The following is a 12,734-nucleotide window of genomic DNA, read 5'->3' as shown; positions in this document are numbered from 1 at the left end:
AAAATCCCACTCACAGATGTCAAAACAGCTTCTCCAGATTCTCACAAAGAACTTTAATTCGACTTTGTAGAGATTACAAGTTCTGCAAAAAAAAATCTGTACTCAAGTTCATTTGGCTCAGCCTCTGGAGGCTTGATCCGTTAATTACAACCGCCAGAAGGGTGAAACTTTCTTCCATAGAAAGAATAAGACAACCAAGACAAGCCAAAAAGTATAAAAATTCGAATTTCTCACATTTTGAACCATAAGAGGCCTATTACATTAGCATTAAGCACAAAAAAGTTTTATGGAGCAAGAATAAACTTTTTACTGATCAAATCAAACCTTGTTCACCAAGACAAGGACGGATTCAATAAGAATTTTGATACTCCAAGGAAAAAAACAACAGCCTTGGCTTGTCACTTTGAGTACAAAGATGATACAGAAGGGATGCAGACTAGTTGGAAAGATACAGGCTAAACAGATAAAGGGAAACAGCGCTTAAAAAGGCCGATACAACAATGCAGAAATACTGTTACAAACAGCTGTAAAGGTACACCAGGAGTAGAAGTAGTTGGTATGATAAAGAAAACTACTTATTTCCTTGTGGTTATGATACAGATATCCCCTAGTCTTCCTGCTCGTGACTAACTATAGGGAAACAACAGAAGTGCCAAACCCCCAGCATTTTCAAAGATAACCAATACTCTATAAAGTACCCACCTTCCGGAAAACACCACGAAAACGAAGATAAATATAACACAGGCTTACAGTTTTCCCATCTCTCTCATCTCTGCTCCTGACATGTAATTAATTCTCACCTTCGGGGCTTCTGGTGCTGCTTCTCCCCCATCCCCACGTTGATTACAGACAGCCATCTCCCTTGTTCCAACTTATTTTATACTGAATTTATCATCAGTTTTTGGGATGTTAATAGAGTGCTCCAAACGCAGAGCTCCAAGAGGCGCTCAATCACTTCCGTCCCCGTTTAGGCACACACCACCTTTCACCCCGTGTGCATCTGTACCAAAACGCTTCACCCGACACTGGCAGCGCCGCACACCGCAGCCTCACACACCCGGCGTGCGGCACCGCCGCTGCTTCACCGAAACCCAGTCCGAGAGCAGAACCACCCAGAGACAAAGCGCTGACCGCGCACATGGGCCGTGCCCGCCGCAGCAGCCTTGGGCGTGCCCGAGGAACAGGCGGGGGAGCCCGCGGGGCTCTGCCCACCGCACGCTGCCCGCCCACTGCGACATCGCCGCTCACGGGAACTCCCGCTCGCCTCAGCCACCACGGCTGCCTACCTGCGTCCCGGCCGGGCCAGGAATGGGAGAGAAGGGGAGGCGGGAAAGGCGGGAAAGGCAGGAAAGGAAGAAGGGAACGGCCGCCTCACCTGCCCGCAGCAGCCCCGCAGTCCCCCCAGGAGGCGGCGCCGCGGCTGCCCCGCCTCGCCCCCTGCGCTCCCTCCCGCCACTTCCGGGGGCGCCACAAAAGTCTCGGGGCGCCGCCGGGGCTGTGGCTGTGGCTGGTCTGGCCAGGAAGCTGTGGCCCCCGCGACGGGCCTTGCCGGTGCCTCTGCCGGAGCAGGTGCGTGCCCGCGGCAGGGCGGATGCTCACGAGTGCGCCCGCCGGGCCGAGAGGGCGGCGAGGGGCGGTGGCGGGAAGCAAAAAGTTCGCGTTGGCGTCGCTTCGTGCATGCGCGGGCGAGGCCCAGAGGACGATCACTCGCGACCGCCGCTCCCGGCATGCCGTGCGCGGGCGCGATGCACGCTGGGATGCGTAGTGCTGTGGGCGGGAGGGATGCGGAGGCGCCTTCCCGAAAGGAATCAGTGGAATTCTGGATGGCGGCTGACGTTACTGCGGGCGGCGAGACGCGACGTCGCGTGCCTACCCACTCAGCGTCATAGGCGCCCTCCCCAGCCTCTGTCGCACGTTGCAAAATCAGGGAGGAATGTAGGCGAGTCTGTCCGTCTGATATACGCATTTTTGGAAGCACCTGGGTTAGAAAAGCGGTGTTTTACTGGTGACAGCCTGTAAGGGAACAGGAGGGGGACTTCTTACATGAACATATACAAAAAGAGGGAATGCGTTCAAAGAGAACAAGTTTAGACAGAATATTAGGAAAAAATCTTTGCTGAGAGGATGGTGAGGCACTAGAACAGGTTGCCCAGAAAAGCTGTGTCTGTCCCATTCTGGAAGTGCTCGAACTCCAGTGGGTTTGGGGCTCTGAGGAATCTCATTTAGTGGAAGGTTTCCCTCAGCCTGGCAGCAGTTTGGAAGTTGATGATCTTTAAAGTCCATCCCAACGCAGACCAATCTGTGACTGATTCAGGGCTCCACAGGCAATTCCTGTTTCTAGTAGGAACAGCAGTTAGAAGTAGGGGAATGGGTCAAAAGCTGGACTAAAAGAATAGTTTTGCACTTAGGATTGTGTTTGTCTGTAGGAGAAAATGGGCATTAAATGATGAAATAGCTCAGTTTTAGCAGGTGTGACTGTTTAGGCTAAGCCACTAAACCTAAAAGACGAATGGTTATATGGAAGTTTCCTTCTCTTTGCTAAAATATTTTCTAGTGTATACTTTTTGAGCTTCTACGGTACTAAAAATTGGATAGCTGATTTTATGTCTTTGATTTTTAGACTACCAGATGCATTATGAGTATTGAGATATAGCATATGAATTACCTGAAAAATAAGAAAACCAGAAGATTTCATAAATTGCTCTTTTTAGGGCTGTTTTATGTGGCATTTTTGAGGAGTAGGCCAAACAAAGTCAATCAGGTAGTGGGGGAAAAGATTAGTAGGGGCACAAGAAATTAAATGTTCAGGAAGGAAGCTCATATTAGACAGCAGTCCAGCAGAGTTAAGTACTTAACAGTTTGCTGGATCAGGATCCTACTAAATTAGTGTATGTGGGTGCTACATAGCGCATTCTTTCTTCATTGGCTTGCCTGAGCTCTTCGAAATGCTTAGAAACTGAAACTGCCGCTGCAGAAATGTGCATAGCATGTCTGCTTAGCAGAAGTGTACGCTGTGGTCCTGCTTAGAAGAATTTTGTTGCTGTGAAACTACATTTTATTAAAAGGGGCAGTTTTGGAATCCATGGAGAATATTTGCTGCTTCAGGCAAGTTTAAAAAGTACAGGAAGAATAAAGATTGTTCTGTAAGATCTTTCCTTCCCGTGTGTGAAAGTCTGTCAAACCAAAGGAATCCATCATCCCTGTGGTTAAGTGACAGGTCATACTGGGCTAGTTTTGACTTCAGATAACTTAAGTGCAGGACTGGCCTTGAGGAGGCCCCTGAGTAAAACTTGAATGTGTACCCCTGGCAGATGGGATATTTTAGTTGCCCTTCACCAATGTTCTTTTACTGTCAGAAATACTAGTTAATTGATTTCTTTTAAACAACAGAAAAATGAAATTACTTCATGGCAGCCTCACCTCCTTTTCTGCTGTTAGTTATCCAATTTACCAGCTCAGTGAGTTGGTTTTAGCATGTGCTGTCAGATATAAATTTACAGGAAGCTGCAGTGTCAGAACAGTCCTGTGTTCTGGCTCCTCTCCTTCCCTGTTCTGAAACACTGTCTTTCTTCACAGGTGAGGTCGTGGTGTTGGGAAGTACATCTGTGCTAGTTCTCTCAGGTATGAAAATTTTACTTGAAAACACTAATGCTGAATGACAAGAGACTTGGCTTATTTGAAAACCAGCTCTCGGTTGTATAAAATGAAGAATTCAGTGAGGCAAAAGCCTTGTCACATTTTGAATGGAAAGTTCCTGTCATGCATTTGCCATTGCTAACAACAGTGCTTAGCTCAGGGTGCAGGTTCCAAAAATGACATATAGCATTTTATTTTCTGGGAGGAAAGGATGAAATGAAAGCCGGCATAATCACTCTTAAGAGGTGTTTACCTCCTTCCCACCACCAGTATAGTAAAGGTAGGTCAGAATCTATAAATTGAGAAATAGACATCTTGTCCTACACAATTTGTTTCCAAATAGCATCACCACATAATGAGATGTTGTGCATTCCAGAGTGACTGGATACTGTCACTTCCCCATAATTATAAGCCACTCAGCACATATGGCAGACAAACTAATTTGTCTTTTTAGCAGGCTACATAATGTCACAGTCTGGCATTGGAACATTGGCAGGGTAAAAAATAAATTTACTTAATGCTGTGGATAACCAGTATTCACTATGAAAGTATGACATGGCTGACCCTAAGCTTGATCCTGCCCCTGCAGACATTGATGAGAGCAGGATTAAACTGCTGCCTCGTCTATGCCGCTGGAAAGTATGTGGGAAAAAAGCAAACCACTCAAATGATGTAGAGGCTGCATCAATAATCCTGCCTGTGAATATTTCAATTTTTATTATTACATAATTATTTTGATGCTATTCTTGCTAAACCCATACAGGTTCTGTATCAGTGGCCCATTTTACTAATGACATTATTGCTTATTAATGTTGTCAGGGAAGTCAGCTTGTGTCAAGGAACGAACTGTTACCTCACATGCAGAGTCTGGTTTGGAATTTCAAAATCTAGTTGTCTGATTAATTAGTGAAAAAAACAAATTTCCATTCATTTCTGTCTGGGAAGTTGTTTTTTTCTCTCTTTGCCTGAGTCGATTTTTTTGAACTGAGGTGGATCTTTGGACAATTTCAAGCACAACCGAATTTGAGAGGTATCCAAGAATGAGAAGAACAATTTCTTTCTCTCTGATACCATTTCCTTTCCTTGTCCAATGAGTGTAGTAGAAGCCTCCATTGTGCGGAAATTTTAAAATATAGTTTGACAAAACCAGCTCTGCTTAGAACAAAATTAGTGTTTCAAGCAGTGCTCCTTGTTGCTAAAGTTGATGGTGGATGTGTATAGTGGATGGTGCAACCTCTTCTTAGAGGCTACATAACCAGGATGCCTCTGAGCTTCGAAGAAATCAGTATAAACTTGACAAGGTGCTTCTCTGACAATTAATCTAATAAATTCTGTCCATTTTGTCCAGATTGGCAATGGTTCGTAGTGGAAAAAGTGGTGGGCTTCACTTGAAGCAGATTGCATACTACAAGCGAACAGGGGAATATCATCCCACAACATTATCAAGTGAAAGAAGTGGAATCAGGAGAGCTGCCAAAAAATTTGTTTTCAATGGTAAAACTTTTCTCTCAAATTATGCTAAAAATAGACATTAAGGTGAAGATTTGCTAATATGAAAAAAGTGAGATCTTGCTCTGCAGCATTCTGTGATTTTAATAAGCATTCTCCATGAGACAAATGCTCTGCAAATCCCTGGTTAATATATAACAGGATGTTTGTAGAAATGGAAGCTCAATCTGCTTTAGTCTATTCCAGGACAGGTTTATTTATCTATCTAAAAGCCAAATCTAGTTTTACATATTTTTATACTGTAGAAATATGTAGTCACTGCAATCCATAATTGAAAGGATTACAGAAAGGGAAATAGATCTGCAGCTAGAGACAAGGAATGCTCCATCCAGTGTGGGGAACGGCTGGCAGAAGTACAATGACAATTTTGCCATCAGTCACCTGAGAGCCTGCAAGCCCTTCCCAACTTTATTGCAGCCTTGGGAGATATATGAGCCCCTATGATCCATTGTAGTTTGCTGTACTGTCTCAATCCCATCAAAACTGCGAGTGTTGTGTAGAGAGAAGGCAGGGAGGAGTTAAATCTTTGACTATCAGTGTCACGTTGCTGGCAGGCACTCAACAGCTTCACAAACAACAGTTTCAACACTCCTACCTCCCCTTTCCAACCCCAGTGTTTGTGCTTCAGTCAGATTTCCTGTGGGAATGCTGTTTGCATTCTGACTTGCACTTAAAACTCCTTGTGTCCAGATAATAAACATAACTGAACTAATGGCTCTTTGGAGGCCATAATTGAAATGTTTGTAAACAAAAAGCTATGTTTACAAAAGTGAATTTATTGTAATAAATTCTATTCTGAGTCATGCTCAATAATTTAGTAAACCAAACAGAAGACAAAGCATTTGCTTATAATTTGCTGGTACTTCTTTCAGAAAACAAGTTGTTCTATGTTGGAAAAGACAGAAAACAAATGCGCCTGGTAATTGTTTCAGATGAAGAGAAGAAAAAAGTCCTCGAGAAATGCCACAAAAATGCTGCTGGCACTCATCATGGTATATCAAGGACACTGACTTTAGTGGAGTCTAATTACTACTGGACCTCTGTAACAAATGATGTCAAGCAGTGGGTATGGCTTCATAGCTACAGAATACTTTATGTAGTCTGTTACAAGTGTTTGGTAATCCTATGAACTTTGGTACAGCAAGTGCCCAGCCTGTTTCACAGGAGGAAATGTAAGCTTGCAATCAAACTGCAACTGGTCATCTTGGCAGTGCATGGTGTTTCTTTTTACTCTTTTACTACTGGCTTGCACACCACTGTGGTGTGGTGGGGAGCCATAATCTCTTTTGGTAGGCAGGACACATCCAGTCCCTGAGAGAGATTTCTTGTGCAAGGACTCTCACATATCTTTCTTAGGATGCAATGTGCCATCACAAGGATGTGTGACCAGATAAGAATATGAAAATAGTGTCTCTGCTTTACAATAAATTGTGTTCAGGAAATAGTCAAACACACCAGAGCTTGGGAAAGTTCCTTCTCCTCCACCCAAAGATACAGGCATAGGAATCCCTAGCAGAATTGGATTGTTCAGGAAAGTATGTAAATAGTTTAAGGCCAAATTACTGTTGCTATTGGCTTGCTGCACCATGTCAATACTTTGAGTTCATGTGCAACTGTTACATGACATGAAAATGAGTCTGTCCTTTCAATTTAGATTGGACAAAGGTGATCTGTCCCGTAGATTAAGTTGTTGTGCGTGGAAGATAATGTATACTTCCAGTGTTTTTCAGCCACAGCATACATAGATGAGCCAAAAGGGGAATGATTAGGACTTCCTTTCACTCTCAGTTGCTTCCTACTTCCTTTGTTATTTACAAATAGTAATGGATTTTAAAATTTGTACTGTGGACTTGAAAGAGCACAGTGCTTTCAGAATGGAGAGAATTCAGCTATGAGTTCTTTTACATGTCCCTTTCCTGGCCTTCACTATTGTTGGTTTTATTTTGGTTTTATGCTGTTTCTGAAAAATAAAAATCTAAGGGTAAAAAATTGTAAGAAAAGTGATAAATTTGTTTTGCATTGCCTGGTCTGACCTGATTTACAGAGAAATAGTGGAGATCTATGATTCTGATGGTTGTCATTATCTCACCGTCACTTTTCATTGATAACACTTTCTCTGACGTCTTCTCTAGGTGCATGCTTGTCAGCATTGCCAGGTGGCAAAGAACATAGCCACCAGAGTACCCAAAATGCACCCTATCAAAGCAGAGGACCCATGGACAGCAGTCACTATAGAACTAATGGGACCTTTCAATGTTACCAACAGAAGTCACAAATACATCATAATTATGACAGATTTGTTTACAAGATGGACTGTTATCTCACCACTGCATGACACTTCAGCAGCTGAAATTGCTAAAGCAATCATAAATGTGTTTTTCTTATATGGGCCACCTCAAAAGATGTCTATTGATCAGGGGAAGGAGCTTGTTTATCAGGTAATTATTTACATGGCTGGTTAATCGCTTTTTTGTTGTTTTTTCCCCTCAAGAAAAATACATTTTCCCTTATACTAGATTTGAATTTCAGAATTTTTTCAGAAAGACTTTAGTACTAATTTTTTCTTTAATTGAAAAAGAATTGGTCAAACCAATTATTTGTAATTGTAATGCTATGCAATGTTTCCTATCACTTTTTTGTTTGTAAAAAGAGCACAGTAAAATTATTTCCTAGCAGTCATAGTGCAGGTTTTGTCACTCGCTTGAATTGATATAAATTTGTACACTGCATTCTGATGTATGTCTTTCATCCATTTTGCCCAGTAAAGCAATAGCTAAGGGTATTTTTGAAGTTGACTTACAATGATTATGAAGGACTTACAACACTTTGTTCGTCTAAGAGATGATGAAGTTATCAGATTGTGACATGGAGGTAATGACAGATTGAGTTAAATGGCAAAAATGTGGTTAGGAACCATCAATCACTGGTTCCTAAGTCCTACTTAATGCTTTAGCTCCCATTCACAGTCCTGGTGTGTTCTGCGCCAATATATATGCAAGATTTTTTCCAGTCACCATCGTATCAACCAAAGGGGTGGAAATCTGAGGTGTTTTTACTTGAAATGGGATACAAAACAGGAGAAATGTTCACTAATTGTGTTCTTCTTATTTTGAAGATAAATGAAGAACTGTTTGCACTGTTTGGAATGAAGCAAATTGTATTGTCTTATCCTCAGACACATGATGTAAATGAAAGAATGTCCAAGACAATCAAAACTTTCCTTAACAAGTATTGCATAGACCATCCAAATGATTGGGATGAACATTTATCTGCTATAGCCTATGCTTTCAATTTGACAAATTTGGTATGTGAAGATTCTTCTTCTTTTGACTGCAGTCCTCCAAAAGGTTGGCAAAGCTGTATGCTAAATTTCCTTGCTTTTGGTCCCCATATAAATAGGAGCCAGATCAAAACACCCCATATTTCCAAATGTTCAACCGTAACCCACATGTTGTTGAGCCCATGAATATATGTGTGGAAGGAGAACACAGTAGTTTTGCCAAAATATTTGAAGCAACTAAAAAACTCAGTCAAGCACTGGAAGAAGACAAAACCTCAGGTTGCCAGGTAAATGTTATGTATTTGCATTTTACTAGTAAGAACATTGAAGATAAAAAGGTCCGAGGTATAAAGTATGACTAACCTTTTAAAATAATGGGGGGGGTTGAGTGGTGGTTTTTAGTTTGTTTTCCTTCTCCTGTGATCCCTTAATTTCAGTGTAACACATATGTATTTGGAAGGAGTAACCTTAAAAGAGACCTATTGTCAGAAGTTTACTGTGTCTGACTTGGGGGGTGGAATAGAGAAGTAGAAAACTATTGCTTATGGAGTAGTGATTTATGAAGATAAAAGAAATTTCTTCATCACTTGTCAGTCCCACATAATTAAAAACTACACACATCTAAAACCACTCAATGTCATGCTTAATCACTCTTAACCAATGCTACAAAATTGCATGAGTACTTTTGGGGAAAAAAAAGTAATTCACATTTATCTTTCTGTAGGCAGATAAAAAAACTTCAGATGAACAAAAAATCAGAACTAAAATCACAGTCAAAAGGAAGTCAAAACAATTAAATACCCTTCAACTTAAAGTTGGTCATGAAGTCCTCAGGCAAAGAAAAAACTGGTGGAAAGATGGTCGTTTCCAGTCGGAATGGATTGGTCCTTGTATCATAGATTACATCACAGAAAATGGCTGTGCAATATTACGAGATTCCACAGGATCCAGGCTGAAAAGACCCATCAAGATGTCTCACCTCAAGCCATATGTAAGAGGGTCCAGTGAAAAAGGTGTATACAATAGTTTTTAAGTTTGTATTTTTATATATGTAAAAAGAGTTGGGTTGTTTTGTTTTTTTAACTTCTCTGTTGTGCTGTTGGGTTACTAGAATGAAAAAGTATCTTTCACTAACCAGTTGGAGTTATATTACTTAGCCTAATAGCTAAGTAAGGAGAACAGTGAGTGTGAGTGACATCAAACTCTGCAGAGCATGGAACAGAGCTCATGAATAATGTTCAAAGTCTTTTTAAAAATAGCCTCTATTAAAGTTGCTTCTAATCACTGGCTTGGATCTATTTGTGCTGGCTGACAGAAGTATAAGAACATGCTAGAAGTCTAAGCAGGCTGACCTGTATTCAAGGAGCATTTTCTGCATCTATTTTTGTGTAGGCAGAAGTTACTTTAATTTTGCTTATGCAAAGGAAACTTTTTTTTTTTTTACAACATTGGTGTGTTTTCTAAAGCCTTAAAATAGAAGACTACATCAGGGAACTGATTTTGGAATAGTTGATTTTAAATTGTCCTATTAAAGAAGTTAGTGTTTCTCTTACAAGAATAAATAGACTTGTCATGCTCTGTGGTAGGATGGCCAGAAATTTCCAAAGATTTGGATAACCAACTTCTGCTCTTGGTCTTACATATTCAGCATGCCCTTTTTCAAATCAAACAGTGGCAGCTGTTTCTTTTCTGCTCATGATGTCTTTGAGTCACCAGAGGCATTTTCAAAAAAATTAAATACTTAGTATACAGAAGACTTCAGTCACAGAACAAGCTGCTTTGTACTTCAGAGTTCTTGGAAGAGCAGAACAATTCCCACACTATTGGCACGTGTGGTCAAACTTTGGTTCTTGTAAATATATAAACTACATTGAGATGGTAATTTCTTCCATCACCTCTTAAAGCTGAGAGATTTACAAAGCTGAAACTAGTTCTGGAATTTCATGTAACGAGCTGAAATATTTATGTCAGTCATCAGTTATGCATTTTGTAACTAAGGTACTGATTTCATGTCATGTAAGGAGGTCTCTATTTTTTTTGGATGATCACTCTGGGCCTTCTGGTTCCTCATTAAATTGCTGATGCATGAGGAGGAAGTAACATGCATATCAAGTATATAGATAATGAACAGCTATTACAATAATTTTTGGTAAATTGTGTCACTGTATAAAAAAGCTGAAAGTAGTGGTCTTTGTAGTGTTAGAGGCTAATATGTTTGCTGTTGAGTAGTGCAGAAGCAGTGTGAAAATGCAGAATTCCCTTTTTAAAGAAGTGACTGTCTTGGTCTTGGCTGGGATAGATTTTGGTTGGGTTTTTTGTTTTGTTTTTTTTACTTACCTACTTTACTTACTTTTTAAGGTTTTAGGAAGCCTGTTGTGTGTTGAACTGAGATTTCCCAGTGAGAGCATGAAGAAACCACATTTATCCATGTGCATGCACAAAGTGAAAGAATCTACATGTCCATTTATTTTAAAGCTTTAGTTCAGTAGGTGACTAAGATAGACATCAAGCTAATCATTGACTTAGCTAATAAAAGCTCTAAATGTGGGTCACCCCAAGGATTATTTTGTGGATTTAACGAGATGCCAAACATTGATCCTCAGTGAAACCGGGAAATTCACATAATCAGTTTACTGTCACTCAAACATTCTTATCCTGTTTTGGAAATTGTATTGAAAACTAAGTTAGCACCTCACTAACATTTCAAGTACAGCTTCAGAACTCTGAACTAATGGCTACTTTCCTTTTACAGGCAACCATTACATTCTACAAGGTGCAGTAGTTTTTGACCATGACTATATTGGCTTATCTGAAAGATCTAATAATTCAAGCCAAGCACACTCTGTTGCTGAAAAAGAAATAAATGCCTACAAAAGAGATATCGTGTCTGCTGTACAGACTCCACCTGCAGCCTGCAGAGACCAAGAATCAGCAGATGGTAAACATGAGTCTGAGCTGAGAGAAGATCATTGCATTGAACCAAACACTACAAAGCCAGAGCAATGGTCTTCACCTTGTTGGACCCTTCAGACAAAGACAGAAGATACTTAAGCATAATCTTCTATCACATTTCATTGCCAAGCAGTTTGGAACTACTGTGGCAAACTGAAAAAAAAAATTAATAGCTCCAGCTTCCTTAGCACGATCCACTTTACTCCTTTATAAATCTAAGAGTGCTTCAGGTATCTAATTTGTCTGGGTGTTAAGAAAAAGCACTAGTAAAAGCACATATTCTGATCATGCATTTAAATTCCAGATTTTGTTGGTAGAATGACAATGTGACCATGCCTTACTGTTATCCTCTCAGGACAGAATGCATTATTTCACTGTAATCACCTTATCCATTTAATCCTTGGATGACTTGCTCCTAATGTGCACTGTGAGATGAATTAAACCTAAGCAAGTTGGTGTAAAGTTTCCCTCCACTACTGAGAAGCTCATGTCTTCCTTTTCCTGTTATATAACAGTTTTCTGTTCATTCTGAGAAGCTGCAGCATCTGACTGGTACAACTTTTAATTTCTAGTCTAATCCATTTAAGATCTCACAAAACAACAAAACTGCCAAAATCAAATACATGTAGTGTTCTATACATGAAACAATGAGGGCTTCAGTTGTTCCCTGCTCATCAAAAGTCTACTAGTGTAGGCAATTTTAGTATTTCAGGCATGTGAAAAAATCTTAAGAGCATTTAATATTAATATGTGCTTTTTCCACAAACATCTGGTTTCTCCATTATTGTTACCTCTTGACTGAGCCTGTGCATGCTGGGAAATTTTCCATGGAGAGTGGGCTATGAAAGATGAAGCAGTGGTATTAACTTATTCTCTGATTTGCTTGAGTACTTTGTTACTGGTCTGGACTTCTGATGAGAAGACTGTTTCTCAAAGTCAGCAGCATAGGAATTTTTTCACGTGGAAAACTGATGAGTGGAAGTCAATTTTTGTTACTGTTTTGGTTTTGTTGGTTTGGTTTTGTTTGGAGGTTTTTTGGGGTTTTTTTTGTTGTTGTTGTTTTTGTTTTGGTTTTTTTTTTTTGGTTTGGGGTTTTTTTAGGGAATTGTCATGAAGAAAACTAGCAGAAAACTGAATTGAGGAATTCAGCAACTTATGGATGATGCTGTGGAAAATTTGCTTATCTTGCTCTCTGAATGTTTGTGTTCCCTCTCATTTCTGCTCCTGAATGTCATGTGACTTAATACAGGTTAAGGAAGGTACTATTTATGAGGAGTTTTCAGTTAATTTTAGGCAATTGGATGTGGTCATCAAGGCTGATTAGGTACTTACCTCCTACAGAAACTTACATGTACAG

At 40.3% G+C, this 12,734-nt stretch overlaps 2 protein-coding genes across 9 annotated transcripts in view; one reads left to right on the top strand and one right to left on the bottom strand.

Annotated features, from left to right (window-relative positions):
• The window catches only part of PPIP5K2 (diphosphoinositol pentakisphosphate kinase 2), a 50,877-nt gene extending 49,254 nt beyond the window's left edge, over nucleotides 1-1,623 (bottom strand). Inside the window, exon 1 of one of the 4 annotated variants that reach the window (XM_038123781.1) lies at nucleotides 1,376-1,623. The gene's annotated coding sequence lies outside the window, so the exon portion shown is untranslated. Of the gene's footprint in view, nucleotides 1-800; nucleotides 1,119-1,286 lie in introns of those variants that run through there. The other 3 variants (XM_038123782.1, XM_038123780.1, XM_038123786.1) reach the window with 3 other exon arrangements.
• GIN1 (gypsy retrotransposon integrase 1) lies at nucleotides 1,434-11,477 on the top strand. Of its 5 annotated transcripts, none has more exons than XM_038123789.1 (9): nucleotides 1,434-1,569; nucleotides 3,577-3,621; nucleotides 4,985-5,130; nucleotides 6,018-6,211; nucleotides 7,278-7,583; nucleotides 8,261-8,449; nucleotides 8,545-8,712; nucleotides 9,150-9,438; nucleotides 11,178-11,477. In XM_038123789.1, exons 3-9 carry the CDS (start codon nucleotides 4,992-4,994, stop codon nucleotides 11,474-11,476), a joined length of 1,584 nt encoding a protein of 527 aa, XP_037979717.1. In that variant the 5' UTR covers nucleotides 1,434-1,569; nucleotides 3,577-3,621; nucleotides 4,985-4,991; the 3' UTR covers nucleotide 11,477. The 5 variants fall into 5 exon arrangements, with proteins under 5 accessions (XP_037979717.1, XP_037979721.1, XP_037979718.1 ...); XM_038123793.1 differs by having other exon boundaries at nucleotides 9,150-9,416; nucleotides 11,178-11,353; XM_038123790.1 differs by lacking the exon at nucleotides 11,178-11,477 and adding an exon at nucleotides 10,784-11,170 and having other exon boundaries at nucleotides 9,150-9,416.
• The last annotated feature ends 1,257 nt before the right edge of the window (nucleotides 11,478-12,734 follow it).

This window comes from Motacilla alba, chromosome Z (assembly GCF_015832195.1).
Source record: "Motacilla alba alba isolate MOTALB_02 chromosome Z, Motacilla_alba_V1.0_pri, whole genome shotgun sequence".
Lineage (NCBI taxonomy): Eukaryota > Metazoa > Chordata > Aves > Passeriformes > Motacillidae > Motacilla > Motacilla alba.
The sequence above is the reverse complement of the archived record's forward strand: the minus strand, read 5'-3'. Positions and strand labels throughout refer to the sequence as shown.

Bases quoted from the DNA above. Each gene is read 5' to 3' on its own strand.
- GIN1 (XM_038123789.1), top strand. From the start codon at position 4,992: ATGGTTCGTAGTGGAAAAAGTGGTGGGCTTCACTTGAAGCAGATTGCA. The intron at 7,584-8,260 runs GTAATTATTTAC...CTTATTTTGAAG, and splicing joins GGAAGGAGCTTGTTTATCAG to ATAAATGAAGAACTGTTTGC. The intron at 9,439-11,177 runs GTGTATACAATA...TTCCTTTTACAG, and splicing joins AAGAGGGTCCAGTGAAAAAG to GCAACCATTACATTCTACAA.